The sequence below is a fragment of the Elgaria multicarinata genome, chromosome 7 (genome assembly GCF_023053635.1).
Source record: "Elgaria multicarinata webbii isolate HBS135686 ecotype San Diego chromosome 7, rElgMul1.1.pri, whole genome shotgun sequence".
NCBI lineage: Eukaryota > Metazoa > Chordata > Lepidosauria > Squamata > Anguidae > Elgaria > Elgaria multicarinata.
In genome coordinates, this window is record NC_086177.1 from 51145256 (window position 1) to 51163218 (window position 17963).

Consider the following 17963-nt stretch of genomic DNA (forward strand, 5'->3'; position numbering starts at 1 on the left):
CAAAGTTTTACTTAAGCAATAAACATCTCTTCCTGACTGAAGAGAGTCTAATCTCTTGGAACTTTCCCCTAGGCAAAACTATGCAAACTAAGCGAGATATTTGTCTGTTCAAGAAGAATGGAAAGCCTTTTCTCAAAACGCATTAACTTCAGAGAGACTAGTTCTGAGGTGGCTTCTGATGTGATGTGAGCTGGGCCAACTTTCTCTAGCCTTCCTTTCACTCCCCCCATTTTAGTCTGCGGCGTACTCTAGGAACGGCTAGTCTGTCAGTGTTCTCTCCTTCGGAAGAATGTTGGCTTCCCGTTGACTGTGTATTATTTGCCCTTGAGATAAGCTCTGGAGAGAGTTCACCACCAGCTGATAAAGATCTCATGAATGATTTCTCCCCCACTGGTACAGGCTGGTCTGTGTCTGGCGCCAACTACTCTACTTCAGAGTCTGATTCTGATTGTACCTGAAACACCTTCTTCCAAACTAGGGGGAACAGGGCTAGACATGACAGCGATCCTGTTAGTCTTGCTCAGTCTCTCTGAGCAACTTTTGATACCATTGACCATGCTGTGTGAGCTGGGGGATAGAGGGCACCATTTTATGATGTTATGTTCCTACATGCAGGGCTGGTTGCAGCAAGCAGCATGGGGTGACTATTTTTTGCGACACTGGTAATACTGCCAGGGAGTGCTACAAGATACTATCTTGTCCCTATTGCTATTCAACACACATATATATATATATATATATATATATATATATGCCATTGGGAGCAGTTACCAGGAGATATATTTCTCTGTTACATCTGAATCAGGAGATGCCATGCTGATCTTAGACCAGTGTCTCGATGCATTGATGGGCTGGATTGAGGCCAATAAATTGAGAATGAATCCTGGTAAGCTGGAGTCCCTGTGGATGGACAATTCCTAAGTCCAGGAATTGGGCAGGTTACCCATTCTGCATGAGATTGTACTCCCTCTGAAGGAGCAGGTATCTATTATGGGGACACATCACTGTGTCAGGAACTTCAAGTGGCTGTAGTGACAAGGAACGCTTTCTACTAACTTTTTGTTTGTATGCCACTTATGGGCATTGCTGGATAAGGATAGCTTAGCCATGGTAATCCCATATACTGGTAGCCTTGCGTCTCAACTACTATAATGCACTCTATGCAGGGCTGCCCTTATGCATATTATTATTATTATTTATTTATATAGCACCATCAATGTACATGGAAGCTGCACCTAGTGCAGAATGCCATGGCAAGCCATTGTCATATAATACTGTTGTTGAAAGAACTGCCAACATGTCTGTCAATTTGCTACTGATTCAGTTTTAAGGTGTTGGTATTGACTGAAAAACCTGTATACACATCAGCCCTTCTAGATGTGTGACATCCTTCATCTGGCAACAACCAGGAAAAGGGCATTTTCTGTGGTGGCAGATACTATGGAATGCCCTCCACCCAGAAATAACACATGTGCCAACTCTGTTGTAGTTTAGGCACATGTTGAAAACTTCTTTACTTGCTTTGATATTTGTTTCTTTAGCACACCTGTTTTTTATTTGTTATTTGTGGGGGCTGATTAAACTGTATAGCTTATTCTTTTAGTTATAATGTATATTAAAATTATGTTTTATTGTACATTGCCTGGATATATTTATACATGAAAGATGGCACAGAAATATTCACAAAGATTAGTGCAAAAGTTGTTAAGTTCCCAACTTGTTTTGAATGCATCTTTATCATGGAAAACATTTCATTTTTAGTCTTAACATCAAAGCTACTCAAAAAGGCAGTATGCTATATTTACCCTAAGGAAACTGCTTAAATTTTCATGAAATAGATAATACCAAAAAAAAAAAAAATCCCACGAGAAAGTTATATTTAAAATGCATTGGGAACTCACCAGTCTGGTTTTATTGTGTGTACCTGTATGTTTAACTGTCATGGGAAGATGTCAATTTTGGGGGTGATTTTAAATTGAGAAATTGGCTTGGAGGAAAGTGCAGATCATAGTCCCAATCTGATTCTGTGTCCCCCGCTGTCACTTCTAACTTTTTTAATTGTGGGAGATAAGATCATAGATATCTCACTGTCTCATCTAGTTTCCCCTTTGTGACTTAATAGTGTTAAAGTAATTTATCATAACAAAACAAATAAGATGAAAGCTGTTTCTAATACTAAAGCAGACAGTAATGCCTGGCTTTTAGACAGACAAGTCAGACTGATCAGTTCCAAAGCTGAACTGATCTGTCTGAGTTCATCTCTTGGTACAAACACCTCTGCTATCCAGCCATTAATGCTAATGAGTTCAGTGTGTGGTGTGATGCATTTTTTCAGTTTCACTAGCAGCATAATGATGGCATTAAATCTACCTAGGCAAATTGGATAAGACAGCAAATAATCTGGACTGTGGATCAGCAAGTCAATCCGCTCTTTTCATTCTTGAGCATAGACTTCACTGTCCTTAAAGATTTAGCCTTAGTGATTAAAGAGATGCCGTGGAGAAAAACATCACAGAAATAGATAAAGGTAACATAATAATCTTTTGGTGATTACCGCTATGACTGACATAGTGATTAGCATTTTATTTGTAATATGTATATTAATACGCCTATCTCAAAAGTAAAGTCAAAGTACATTATTTAGCTATGCTTAAATAGTTTGTTTTGTCTGCTCTATTATTTGTGTCATAGCCACTGCATACATTACACTCAAAGCAATTCACAACAAGATATGGAAAAAATACATGAACAATACATTATTAATCATTATATCAGCAGCAGACTGGTTGCATTGTTAAACAGGATATATTTTTCACACCTTCAGTTACAGACAGAGGTAGGCAAGCTGTAGCCTTCAGCCTAAGCTCAACAGTCCTCTGCAGCTATTATTCAGACCTCTGTCAAGAGCCATCTGTCCCTTTCCTGGCAGTCTGCTGGGCAGGGAGGAACCGGGGTGGTGGTGGTGGAGGGGAAGCCTTGAGGGAATGTGACTGTCGACAGAAAATAGCTTCCTCGTCATTTAGAAAGTCTCCAGTCTCCAGGCAGCATATTGAGCATATTTGGCAAAACGGAAAAAAAATCCTGTGAAAGTACTAATGACCATAAAATCTTGACTATGTACCTTGAAAAACTATCCATCATAGAATAGCAACAGAATAATTGTCTATGAAAATGCCATTCTATCTGAATATTCCTGTTTCATGCTCACATCTGTAGTAGCCTCTTTTCTGAAAACAAAGCTAGTTACAACTGATATGTTTTCGTGACTGCTAGTAAAAGACAGAAAGAGAACATATCAAAACAAGTTATATCTTTTTTCAGAACTTATTTGACCTTTTAGAAAAGGTTGCTTGTTGTTCGTCATCGTCTTCTACCCTGCATTTTGCTGCTTGATTCATATTATCTACATTATAAGATAAACTTCTGTTTCTGATTGTTGTTAATGCCATTTTACATGAACATTAATTTGAAATCAGTGTGCTATAGAAGCACGTAGAAAACTCTAGCCCTCAGCGTAGGGTTTTGGTGCTTTTTCTTCCTCTGGTGACATAGTAGACCACAGTGTGGCTGACTCTGCTGCAGCTCTTAGCTTGGAGACGAAGATTTCACACAGTGTGGAAAATTACACTCACTAATCTACCAGTTCAAACCTGCTTTTCTGCTGTTGTCCTTATTTCTTAAGTAAATAAAAGAGGAATGGAGCCCCAATGTTTCCAGACAGTACGGCAAACTGTGATAGTTCCCCTCTTGTATTTAAACACCTTACAGGCCAGCTCAACAGGCACTGCCTAAGTTCCATACCTGACTTTCAAGCTTAAGACCAAATTAGATGTGACATTAAATGTATGTTTGTATTTAACATGCATGTTTATTTAAATGCATATAATATCCACTGGAGTGGAGGGAGAGAGAATAATAATTATTGCAGCAAGTGAGGTGAGAGTGTTTAACCTTTTCTTCTCTTGCTGTGCACCCTGAGGAAAAAATGCTCTTTTGAAGCAACTATTTACATTTGGAGGAAATCCCCCCCTTTGGCACTTAGCGGGGGATTTTCTTCCAACTGCAATAGCTTCAGAGAAAAGATTTTCCTCAGGCCTGCAGCAGGAGGAGAAAAGGTTAATTTTCACCTGCCTGCCTGCTGTGATCCCAGTAATTATCAGCGGTAATTATCAGCAGTAATTATCAGCTCTGAGGATGCTACATATATTAAAATGTGGACATTAAATGCAAAGACACATTTAACGACTATTTTTTTCTCTTAGTTTCTATGTAATAATGGATTCAGGGCACAATCGTATGTATGTTTAGTCAGAAAAAAAGTCTTAACTCCCAGCATTGTCAAGCCAGTCATACTGACTGGAGAATGCTGGGAGTTGTAGGACTTTTTTCTGTCTAAACTTGCATAGGATTGCACCCTTAGTCATTCAATTTATGTATAAAGTACTAGTAACAATGATTTTTTCCTGTCCATCTTAGAAAATACATTACACTTTGAGGCAGAGTAAGTAGCCTAGTGCTGTGATACAAATAACTTCTTTACGTGTGCTTGAGGTATTGGATGTGTGCTGACTGGTATTTTTTTACTTCCTTTGAACAGTACACCTCAGGTCATACCATAATTTTCTTTAAAATTTGGCTCAGTTTTCAACAACTACCATGCAGTATGGCAATGTTCTGGTAGATAAATAGAAGTTCAAAGTCACTTTGGATCCTGGCCTAAAATAAAAACTTAGAAATACTGGGCGAATTTAGCAACCCTGCTCATAGGGCAAGAGATTGGCTCCCTCTGTTTGTGTCTGACTGAACCCCAGAAGTACTCTGGCAAATCATAGATAGCCCCGTCTGCATATGGAGAGATTATGAGCCTCTCTACATGAAGCTTTTACCCTGTGATTGAGATTGGTTACTCACAGAAGTTTCCAAGTCTTTTACACGACGTCGTCAGCCTCTGGGGCCTCTCCTGTGTCTTCTGATCTTTATTACAGTTTTTTAAAAAAAGATTTGGGATAATGAGCCATTAAATACAGAGTGTTGAATTTCTCTGTGAAAAGAGAAAGTCGCACTATAATAGCAGCTATACCTCAATGCCATCTAGTAGCTGTATATAATGAAATATATAGAATTTACAGATAAAGGAAAAAACAGGGAGAAGGGAAGTGTATGTTAAGAGCCAGTCTTAATCCCTCAAAGGATCCGGAAGCAGAAGCCCCCTAAAATTGTGGGAGAAAAAACCTCTATGTATAGAAGCCCTATGAGATAAGCATGTTGTTCTGAGGTTTAAGTCACAAGAAAAAATCATGCTGTAAAATATACTATGAGTGTACATCTGCCATTGTTCCTCATCTGTATTTATTGCTGTGAAGGGAGGAAAGTTCTTGAGTCCTGCCTCTCAAGGCTTGCACCCCCATTAAATCTTCCATGATCTGAGCCTGAGAGGGCTCCTCTACCAATAATAGTTGCCTAGGATGAAGAATTTCATCAGGTGTGTTCTGCCTGCCACAGTGGTGTGATTTCAGGATAAGCCACATATGGTAGAATTTCCCTTTCTGTGCTACATTTAAACACATTGGAATCTATTGGAAACCTGTGCTCCTTGACACATAGCACTCCAGCGTTCCTTGCCTGTCCACTCCTTATTTTTACATGATGTTTTGCCTCAGCCCTACTTCCTTTTTGCTTCCGTGACTCTACTACACTTTTCCTCTAGGTCTTTAAGGACTTTTTTTCTGTCTAAACATGCATAGGATTGCACCTTAATTTTAGGCTGTGTTTCCTTTGGCTTCTCTACAGCATTTGTTTTAACAACACTGATACTAAGCAAGCCCTGCTCTCTGTTCAGCACTCTTCTCCCCCTCTTTTCATGCTGATAGCGTTCCTGTGCTTTGTGATTCTCCCCCCCCCCTTACAGATGCCCCCATTTCATTAGCCTCCTTCTTCACAACTCTCTATCTGCTATTGTTCTTCTCAGGCATATCTTCTTTCAGGTTCTTGTACTTTAGACCACTATCTGCCCCCCTTCCTCTATCCAGCTTCTTGTCCTTAGTTCTCTTTTTAGTTAACATTTGTCTTTGCCCATACTTCTGTATCTCGGCTCTTCAAAAGTTTTTTTTCTTCTTTTCTTTCTCTCTCAGCAAAATTTGCTTTTCAGATTCAAAAATCTGAACTGGTTCTGATATAACACTAAAAATGAAGCTTTGTTAGCCAATATGCGTTAGTAACACTGTCACAAGAACTTTTAGTACATTACAGTGAAGTATGTAATCTAATTTTAAAACTGACTCCCATTTTTTACTTGATATGTACCAGTATAAAAAACTTGGGCTTCCTTGTGTTAAAACATTATGAAGAGACTTTGCAATTATGAAGTTCTATCTGAAGCCTGCAATATCCTGCTCTTAATTAAGAAAGTATAAATCATATTTTATATGGTGTACAAAATTGTACGTATTTTAAAATCCATATTTGTAGCACATTATCATGATACATTATCATTAACACACACATCTCAAAGTGATAACTATGTATAATATTAGTTAAATGCCTTTTTCCTTAACTTGGGGGGCTGTTTAAATGCACAGAAAGCTCCAGTGTGGGTGTGTGGTGGTGCTGCATCAATTATACGATGCAGCAGCCACTGCACACCCACCCCGGGGTTTTCTGGTGAAGCTGTGGAGAAAAAAAGTTGGGGACTTAGCCCGACTTCTTTCTCTGGAATACGGCAAATATAGTGCATCGATCATCTATCCTCACTCTGGAGTCATGGCAGAAGTGTGGCTGGGTGGATGGCAACCTTGGATTGGTCAGCCTTTGCCCAGGCAGAGGGCAAAGGCCTGGCGGGCCTACTGACTGCCAGAAAGCCCACACTGCCTCCCTCCATGAAAATTACTCACTGCCACCCTGGACCAGCAATACCGTGGGGTTTAGTGGTGACAACTCAGTGCCATGAAGACAGCCCCAGGGTCAGATCCAGAATTAGCCTCCTTTGGATGAAAGGGCTTCTGATCCAGCAGAGTATTGCTGCTTATATAACAGGGAAGGAGGTTATTTTCTCTGACTACCCCCATTGCTGCCCTCTAGATCTGCTCTGGATGGTTGGGGGACCTCCAGAACAGTGTGGAGCCTCTAAATTAGGGGGGGAATCAGCAATTTTTTTCTCTCCCCCCCCCCCCCCGGTTTCCACTGACTGAAGTGGCCTAAGTGGAATTCCCCTGTTGGTGGGAACAAACACTGGATCCAACATATTGGTAGTTTTCAGTGCCAGAAAGAATTTATACCAGTCTAAAAATAAGATTTTAGGTGGTACATTCTGACAGTATAAACTCCAATACAATAAAAACTGATTGCATTTTACAAAATGTCTTAATCTGATCAATCTTTCTCCTAAATTCATGAAACCTAATTAAATATGAAAGTTCTACCATATGTAATGAATTTTGAATTATTTATTTGTTTTTAGTGTATCACATGTTCTATATATCATAATAAAAACCACAGAGGTAAGAGATAGATAGTGACATCATTAATAGATTCAGCTACATTCATATATATATATATATATATATATATATATAATATAGCTTTACCACATACATATATCATTAGCTCTGGATGTTGTGCAACACCAGCAACTATTCAATACTCAATATTCAATTTACATATTTTACCAGAATGTGATACCAGTTGTCAAAGGGTTGGATCCATTGCATTAACAAAAAGTGCTTCTATTCGTGCAGGGCACCAGGTTTTCACCAATTCTTCCCTACCCAGTGTAGCCCACAGTGGTGATATCCCATACTGTTTCAGAAAGTCCTGCAACCCTCAAGAGCAGTTTTGTTTGGTGGGGAGCACAGGGGGGTGCATTGGGCAAAAAGAAATTAGTGAAAATCGTGGGCCCTCCTGTGCACAAATGAAAGTGGTTTCCACTAGTGCAAAGCTACCATTGAATACAATCCTAAAGCAATACAATTATTATCTCTCAAACCACTGAATATATTCCAACTATATTAGTAAAGGTGCCCTTCTAAATTTTCTTTACAAAATTGACTCCTCTTTATTTTTAACCTTGGGATTTTTTCTTTGACTTCCAAATCTTCTTTTAACAATAAACTATATATAATAGGTAATAATACCTTTGTGGGTTTTTAAGTCTTTATAATGCTTCTCAAACTTTGTTGGATTCCTAGTTACCCCATGCTGCCTTTTTAATTGCAGATAGAAGATGCTGTATCAGAAAAAGTACATCTGATTTTAGTGCGCATATAATTAACTGTATGTGGCACATGGAGGCAGAACCACAGCCCTCTGTGGCCTTCAGTGCAGCTCAAGCCCCACCTCAGCAAATTGCTCTCCTACAAGACTGTCATGTAGCTGGACAGATTTTCCATCAGAGGTTTCTATATAATGGGGCCATGTTAATTCTTAGATAGAGGTAGCCATTTCATCCCATAACCATAATGTTATTACTTGACATCTACTACCAGGACAGTTTCTACACAGCTATATCCTTGAGTTAATGCTGACATTGCTTTCTTTGGATCCTCTTAAGAGGGGCTCTGTACACCATCTGCTATGTCCTTGGTGGTTAATCCTTCTCTCCATACAGAGAATGCATCAACTCTGTCTGAAACAAAGTGTCATGTTATTTGTTACCAGTGTTGTCTGTCTTTTCTCCAGGACCTACTATGTCTTAGTCATTTTGTCACTGTAAAGCCATTCAATCTACAAAACATGTTTAGGGCAGTAGAATTCAAAGTTTAAAGATTTCATATTATTTTCAAAAATCACATAAGTAGGGATACAATATTACTGTGAATATTATAATATGGGAAGCAAGTTTCATAGTTACAATAACTTTGTTTTTTCCCCATAGTTTGCTTCACAAACGCTTGGGTATTTTCTTTTGGAAGCTAGTAACAGAATTGGAGTGAATAAATTAACCTTCCAGACAAGTGAAGTGTTATCCTGTCAATAAAGAAATTGGTTTCTGTTGTTCTGATGTCCTATGTAATGACTTACATCTGGACATGCAAATGGGAATCTTGTCTTTTGGCTGAGAGGAAAAATCAAGCTGAAGATAAAGCATGAGAGCAGGTTGTTCTACATATTGAGAAGCATTTGAGTGTCTTACATAAGGATACTTTTGCCAGCTGTACTTTGAGTTTTGAAATGATAGAATATAGCTGCATTCTGAAGCTATATTTCTCACACTTAATATTACATTGGTATTTTCATTTTTATATTGCATTCTAATAAAAGTCATCTTAATCTGATAATTGGCCTCTCCTCTAGAAGACTAAATTTGTACATTTTAGCAATGAAATCAGTGGGAGTTTTTGAAGTATCTTTTTATCCTCCCATTGCCCTTGCACAATAACCTGGTTTGCACAATCAAAATAAGCTATGGTGGCTTATTTAAATTGTGGCACGTGCCAGGTACAATTTCCATAATCACTGCCTGGGTGTGGCTTGCCATGCTGTCTGAACCCAAGTGACATGGCTTGTTAGAAAGTGGGAAACAATTCTCCAATAACCCTACAACAACTCAATTAACTCTACAAAAGTTTGTCCCTTGGTTATTACTTACTTGTACAGTATCTGGAGATCTAGGTCTTCTGCACAAGGGACACTTGGGAAGAGTTTGTGTGGGTGCTTATGTGTGTATGTATGTACATAGGGAAGAAAGCAGATTAAGATAAATGGCGGCTGCCTGCTTTTCCCATCATAAATGCCAGTGTAATTGAATGGTTGAGTGTGGCATTTTTTTATTATCAGGAAAGGCAGGAAATCGTAAATATTGGCTTTGTAGATAAAGAGCACAGCATGGCAGGTGTGTGGCAGATTTCCATCCTCCAGAATTGAAGAGAGGTGCTCACATAAGGCCTTTGCTTTGTCTCTTGGAGCAGAATTTGGGTAAAATGTTTGGATTTCCCCTTCCAGGACAAATGCATCCTAAGCATTCAGGCCACTTTATATTATTTTATTTTTATTTTTTGCTGCTTACTTAGAGAATCGTCAATAGTGTTTTGGCTCCCATGGGAAATATTTTCTTCATTCTCCAGAGAAAAGAAAACAGTGATACAGATCTTTTCAGATTACAAATAGAAGTAGAAACAAGTGTGTATCTCTGATCCCAGTCAGACTGAGTTGTTGTGGTGCAGATTTCAAGTCTTTATTTGAAAACACTTATGTGGAAGCCAAGTGAGCTCTGACAGGTCAGTCAGTTGTGAATATTTTGGTGTAATTTGGTTTCACTCTTGATGGAGTATATTCAAATGGAGCCAGAAGTTTTGTTTGATCTCTCCTGATAGTTGTGATTTCTGTTAACACCAGGCTGCCTGGGTGAGCTCTGCTTCCTACTCAAATGAGAATGAACCAAGAGAGGAGCTGGCAAGATTCCCCGGTTTACATAATGTTTTTGTTTTTTTCGTATGACCTCTGAATGTAGATGGTAATGCTCTAATCTTCTTAGGGATCTAAGCAAAAACTGAAAACTGCAACCCAGTTTCTAGGCAGCCCAGAAAATAAACCTTCACATAGAATACTTTGTCTCTGTGCTAATTAACTCACTGTAATGTTTCCCCCCTTCTTTTCAAATGTGTACTTCTCCTACATTTGTTGAAAATAGTGCAAGAAACATGAATACTACAAGCAACACTCTGGATGCTCCAATTATTCTGTCCTTTCAGTTTTGGCTTTGCCAAGGCTATAGTAGTGAAGAAGAATAAGTCAGTGCCAGCCTCCAGTCAGCACCCAGCATAGCTGCTATAGAATCCTCTTGATTTCCTTACTCTCGAATGTCTACCATTTTCCAAATGGACTGAAATTGTTGATGTTTGTGGTCTGCCATCCTATGCTAGCTTTACATTTTGGAGGATATTTGGTTAAATCCAATGTTATGTGAATGGAATTTCCCTTTCTCTCCTCCCCCTATGCTCCTGGATTTGCAAACACACGTACTACTCCCTCCAGAGTAATTTGGAGGATGTGTGGGTTCCTCAGTGGACTGGGGAAAGCCATTCTGCCAGTGTAAAAGCTTGACAAGTTTTGATACATTGAAAACAGGAATTGAAAAGCGTCCTTGTAATAAATATCTCAAAACATTGATGAGCTGGTGAATTTCATTTACATTTTTTGGCAAGAATTGTGTAACTTTGTCCGGCTCATTTTTCTTTGTTTAATGGATCAACTACTCCAATAAAATCTCAAGTTACATATTCATTCTCATTGAACTCTTACATTTCTTTAATGTATCAAAATCTCTCTAATGAGCTTTTGAATTAATATAATACACTGTGTCAATTATAATACATTTTAACTCTGAGTTTATAGAGAGGGTATGCGGATATCTAAATAGGTAACGGTGTTCTTGCCTTCTTTTTACCTGCGATAACTCTAAACATAATTCTTCATCTTCTATTGTGAATCTGTTCCAAATGCTCTTCCAGACTCTCAATATTTTTTTCATTTACTCCAATATTTTTTTCAGGTAAAGTCACTTTTGTGTGGATACTAACTACATTTTCTTTTATCTTGTTCTGTTCTTCACTTATGAATTGTGAAGTCTGTATTCCATGTATCAGTTGTCTTTTACAGCCTTCTAACTCTTCAAACCTTTATTCTAGACTACCAAGTCTACAATCAGTTTCATTTTTCACTTTGTCAATCTTTTTTCTTTTTCTTTATTCAAATACTTTAAACTTCTCATCAGATTTTTGGAATTCATTTAGTATTGTTTCTTTTAGCACATATAAGGCTGGTTGTATCATTTCCATTGTAGCATAGGGTGATTTTTAATCTGTCTTACTTCCATCCATAATAATAACAAAGAATGTGGAATGTCTGTTGTCAACACCATGAAATGTAAACACCTGACCCTTAGGATGCAATACTAAGGGGACCAGAACATAGCTTTGCATTCAATACAGTTTGATCCAGGGGAGATTAGTAGTCCTAAAGAGAGTTATAAGGCTGCCCTCCTGCTGTGGGCCAGCCCGCTCTCATGGGAATGGAGTGGATAGTGCCTTCCCTCAGGGAGCAATAGGGGTGCACTATGGCAGGGGTTCCAGTGGGCATGGTTTCACTCAAATGGCAGGGGTTCCAGTGGGCATGGTTCCACTCAAATGGCAGGAGTTCCAGTGCATATGGTTTCACTCAAATGGGATGGGCACAATGGGTCCAACTTTTACAGCTGCATAGATTTCCTAGAAGGCTTTGCTGTATCAAGCTAAGTTCTATTCCAACTAGCCATGTCAGTTCACTTAATTACATAATTTCATCTAACATCCCCAAAAGGTGATAAATACTGAAATCAAAACTTTATAAAGTGCCTAGTGCAAGTAAAGTGCTTAGTAAGCTTAAAAATTATAACATGTGAAACAGTGCAGAATTGACCTTAGAATCAGGTCCTCGGATGAACACATGCCAGGAGCATGCTCCTCCAGCTGTGCAGCACCTGGCTCTAATAGCTGATTTATATGGTATCCTTTCTGTTCATCTCTCAGTCCCTCATCAAAATCGGTCCTATCTGCTTACATTTTCCACTTCTATCAGGTTTTGTGGATACTGAAATGCAGTTCTGTATGGTAGTAGGAGTCAGTACAGCTGCAATTCCAATGGGGGTTAGTAGATTATTTGGGCTTCACCTTCTTTGTTGCGTCTAATTGTCTACCTTTCTAACCTCTGTATCTAACTCTCATCTCAACTTTGTGTTTTTCTCTCAGCCTAAAGGCTGTCCAAACACTTGGAAAGCCCTGGGGTGGGTGTGCGGTGGCGTCGATTATATAATTCCGCTGCAGTTGCAAACCCACCCCAGGGCTTTCCGCTGAAGCTGTGGAGAAAAAAAGTTGGGCACTTACGCCGGCTTTTTTTCCAGAGCAAGACAAAGACATGCAAGACAGTATCAAGACACCCCCAAAGCCTCGCTCCAGAATTGCAGCAGAGGCGTGGCTGGGCGGTGCCTGATGGAAGGTGACCTGCGAGGAGGATCTTTCTTAGCCCATAGCAGATCATGGCATTGCAACTCTACACATTCCTGGAGGGTGTACAGTTCTGTAACCCATTCCTCCAGTTCTACTGGGTGGCAGAATAATGAAAATGTGTGATAAACCTATATTGCAATACAAATGGTGTATGTGTACAAAGAGATTATATTCCTCTGGTATATTCTAAGTATAGGCATTTTAAGTTTTCTGTCTCATATAGAATAATTAAAACCATTTTTTTCTCCTAGCTCTGTGCTGCCCATCTACCAACACGATCAGATGCACCAAATCACTATCAAGCAGTATGTCGGGCACTATTTGCTGAAACAATGGAGTTGTATACGTTCTTGGCCAGAATTAAAAGTGCAAGAGAGGTAAGCAGGATGAATAACACTTTTGTTTGGTTTACTAATTCCTGAGAATTGTTTTGACTGTTGTACACTCATATAGTTTTCCAGACTTTTTTAAATATATTTTTATAGTATACAAAAGAATGTACTTTCACAGTTTAATATGCAAATTAACTTAGGCAACAATCTGTGCTGGTTCAGACATTATTTTAAGTCATGTCTGTTTGTGATGGGGACAAATCGCAGAGAGCTTCAGGCTCACCCACTCCTCCCCTCAGCGGCAGCCTTTAGGAGGAGATGGAAAGGTTTCACTTCTGCTTTTGATTAAACCCATAGTTTTGTGTTACATCTGAACCCTAAACTGTAGTTTGAAGTCAAATAAATCATAATAGCCACAGTTTATTAAGCTTGGAAGAAATTAAGAAGCTCGGCATAATCAAAACAGAAGCAAAAGCTTCCAATCTCTTTAGAGGGGGGCGCATGTGAGCTCAAAGCTCTCTGCAACTCATTCCTATCATGATAAACGATGGTTTATCATGGCATTCCCGATGTTGCAACCTCTGAAGAGTAGCCACCACACTTCTTTCTGTGGCAGCTGTGTGGGGGTGAGTGGGAATGGTTAGATTTCATATTGCCCTTCCTGAGATCATAGCAGTGTCTATGGCCTAGGAGGTGGAGGATGCTCTTCCAGGGACCATAAGATTGCTCTGTTAGATATTAAAGTGGCAACCTGATTATAGTGATCATAGTCATTGAAGTATAACAATTCACTATGAAAGCAAATACTTTACTGTGATTTAGGCCTTCTGTGTAATGAAGAATAAGTTATTTTCTTTAAATTAATCAAAATCCAGTCAGCATTTTGTTTTCCTGCTATTCAGGCTATAATGAAAAATCCAGAGTTCATATAGATGTACATAGTTTAACTGATGAATGCTGAAAGCCCAGAAAAATTCAGGGGAGGGAAACGTTCCCTCTCCCCACCCCCCAAGGAACTGGAAAAAAATCCTGTAAAATATTTTCTATTTTGGAATGAATTAAATGCTTTTGGGGAAAATTTCTATCTATACTGTAGACCAGCAGTCTCCAACCTAGTATGTGGAGTTGGACCTATAGTTGCATTCGCAATGTCAAAGTTGGATCCAGGTTCTTTAAACATGCATATCATCAGCATTTAAACCCAAGTTGGCAAAGTGCATTGATATTCGCTTCCATTCGGACCTAATCGTAATAGAGCTGGAGTATGGGCAAAGTTCTTTATCTGACCTTCCAGCACAAATGTTTGTCTTTATTTCCGCTGAGTGAGAATTGGTTCTACAACTGTGAAATACAGAAATAAATCTTTTTTCAGTAGACTTTGCTCAGCAAGCCTCTAACCAATCTATTACATGTCTGTCCTGTTGTATTTTTCCCAACTAAGCGTTTTCCATGAAGATTGAAAACTGCAGAACTAGAGCAAATGCTCTTTAAAAGAAAGAAGGAAAGACAATCTCTCTCAATGGCACAAGCTTTCAAATGATCTCTCTAGGGAGATTTTCCTGTATCGTCTTCTCCCAACAGATGTTAACCCTTTTTAGGGTCATTAATTTTTTAGGAACAACTTATGACCTATTATTAGCAGTACATGATAGAGACAGGAGGTCCTTTCTTTACATGAAAAAGCAATGAGTGAAAATTTAGTTTCACTTAGGTGAATTATAATGGAAAATGTTGAAGTATATAAGCAGAACTTTAATGTGGCAGTGGTACTGAGACTTCTAGTGTTAAATAGAGCAAGGCATAATCAAATCTCCCTGTTAAAAATATGTGTAGGGGGAAAAATAAAAACTGATAAAGGGGGAAAGAACCTTCACAGCCTCATTTGGCAAAAAAATGTAACTGTTGTGATGCTGACATGCCCTACTGCATAAGATAAATAAGATACTTTTAAAATGGTCTGGTCTGGAAATCTGTAATTCATTTGGTGACTGAACTAATTGAAATAATAGTAGTAAATAGTTGACCTACCTTGTAGGCTTGTTGTAAGGATTACAGCTAGATAATCCATATGAAGTACTTTGAACACTTAAAATATTATACAAATGTTAAATATTATGTGAGTAAGCTGTAGTTGGGTCAGGAAGTTCAAATAAACCCTATATTTCGTATTAGATTCATGGGTACCCCACCAAGAAGGCCCTCCTCCTAAGCCCATATACTTCATTTCTTTTTAAAATATTTGTATTGATTTTTTTAAAAAAATATAACAATACAGAATAACAATGTGGAATCAAATTCAGATAAATTTTGGAACTTACATACAAAGTGAATTATTCTAACAAGTTGTCTCCAATTAACCTAACAAATAATTCCAGAGCACCACATATGTTTGTGAGGGTTCACTTATTTTCTGTGTTGAATCATATAATCAATAAAGTCTTTCAATGCAGCATAGAAGTCATTTCTAAAAACTTTTCTTATATTAGCCAATTTTTCCATAAGGGCTATTGATCACGGTCTGCTTCTCCAATGCTGGATATTTGGCCAGTGTGTTTTCCATTTTGCAGCAATTTGTAGCCTAGATGACACCCAAAGAATGTTAACATCTCCTTGCTTTGTAGTTTTCTGTTTTCATTAGAAAATATTGAGAGCAGACCTAAAATTGGAGAAAAGTATATTTCTTGTTTTGTAATTTGTGCTGCTTCTCTAAGCAGCTCTTCCCCAAATCATTTGATAACAAAACACAGCCACCACAAATGTAAAATATAGATTTTATTTCTTGGGCAAACAGAACCAAACATATAACTTTGCGCTCAGATATTAATGGGATGAGGGGAATACATAGAGAAGAATGCTGTCCCTATTGTACCCAGAAGCTATTCCGCATAAGACTTGTAAAGGTAATAAGCTGCACTTTTTTTACTGTGCCTGGAAACTCACCTAGTGGCACAGTAAATAATGTTTGTTTTTTTGGTGACCTGAAGCCATTTCCATGGGATAAACAGGAGACAGTGCTCAGAAACATATATAAGAACATAAAAAGATCCATGCTGGATCAGACCAGGGGTCCACCTAGTCCAGCACTCTGTTCTCACTGTGGCCAACCAGCTGTTGACCAGGGAACCACAAGCAGGACACGGTGCATCAGCACCCTCCCACCCATGTTCCGCAGCAACTGGTGGATATGGGCCTACTGCCTCTGATACTGGAGGTAGCACATAACCATCAGGACTAGTAGCTATTGATAGCCTTCTTCTCCAGGAATTTATCCACCCCTCATTTAAAGCCAATCAAATTGGTGGCCATCACCACATCTTGTAGTAGTGAATTCCATCATTTAACTATGCACTGTGTGAAGAAGTAGTTCCTTTTATTTGTCCTGAATCTCCCACCAATCAGCTTTATGTGATGACCTCGGGTGCTAGTACTATGGCAATCATAATTTTGTGCATCTCTATCATGTTTTCCCATAGCCGCTTTTTTTCCAAGCTAAGCAATCCGAGCTGTTGTAACCTTCCATCTTTGGGAAGATGCTCCAGTCCCTTGATAATTTTATAGTTTTCTTTTCTGCAACTTTTGCAGCTTTACAATATCTAGGGTGACCATATTTTGGAAACCAAAAAGGAGGACAACATGGTCGCCCCCAAGGACCAGGCGTGCCCACCCGAACATAGCCTTGGTCACATGTCTGATTTTACAGTACACATTTAAGACAAATCTGTTCTACATAACATCTTAATGTTAAAATCACTGAAAGATTCAATGTATCTGAAATTAACTTCACTCACTCCTACTTTTGTAGGTTTTGCTGTACTTTGAAGCTTTTGCTATACTCTCTGTGTTACATTCTCCCCTTCCCTCAAATATCTTTTCTGACTGTATCTTCACTCATTGCAAGCTGCTGTTGTTGTTAACAGGGTTTGCTACTGGCCCCAGATCTGTTTCAAATTTGGTATGGCTAAAGCTCTACCTAAAAGCTATCATGGTGCCAACTTTCAGCTCTTTTTCTTTAAAAATGACAGTTTTAAAAATAATAATTTTAAAACCTCATTTTTTAAAAAATTCCTAAAAAATCAATGGATGAACGGATCTGTTTCAAATTTGGTGTGGCTAAAGCTCTACCTAAATCCTTTCATGGTGCAAAGTTTTATCTCTTTATCTTTAAAAATGATGATTTTAAAAATAATAATTTTAAAACCTCAATTTTTAAAAAATTCCTAAAAAATCAATGGATGAACGGATCTGTTTCAAATTTGGTATGACTAAAGCCCTTCCTAAGAGCTACCATTGTGCCAAGTTTCATGTCTTTATCTTAAAAAATGACAGAGTTATAAGCATTTTTGTTAATTCCCATTAGAGCTGCTCTTTGAAAAAAAATCCGGATTTCCCCTCCCCCTCCCGAATTTGCCATCAAAAAACCAGGCAAATCCAGGCAAATCCGGTCATATGGTCATCCTACAATATCTTTCTTTAGGTGTGGTGATCAGAATTGTAACAGTATTCTAAGTGTGGTTGCACAATAGATTTGTATACAGACAGTATAATTCTGATAGTTCTATTCTTAATTCCTTTTCTAATAATGCTTAACATGGAGTTTTTCTAATAATGCCTAACAGCGATCACACACTGGGTTAACATTTTCATTGAGCTCTCT

General features: G+C 38.5%; 2 protein-coding genes across 4 annotated transcripts in view; one reads left to right on the forward strand and one right to left on the reverse strand.

Moving 5' to 3' along the window:
• The window catches only part of IMPA2 (inositol monophosphatase 2), a 288143-nt gene that overhangs the window by 84215 nt on the left and 185965 nt on the right, over positions 1–17963 (reverse strand). The window lies entirely within an intron of this gene.
• SPIRE1 (spire type actin nucleation factor 1) overlaps positions 1–17963 on the forward strand; it is a 107121-nt gene that overhangs the window by 37607 nt on the left and 51551 nt on the right. For all 3 annotated transcript variants that reach the window (XM_063130522.1, XM_063130523.1, XM_063130521.1), the window contains one exon: positions 13229–13354. In XM_063130522.1, the coding sequence (XP_062986592.1) occupies positions 13229–13354 (126 nt within the window). The remainder of the gene's footprint in view (positions 1–13228; positions 13355–17963) is intronic.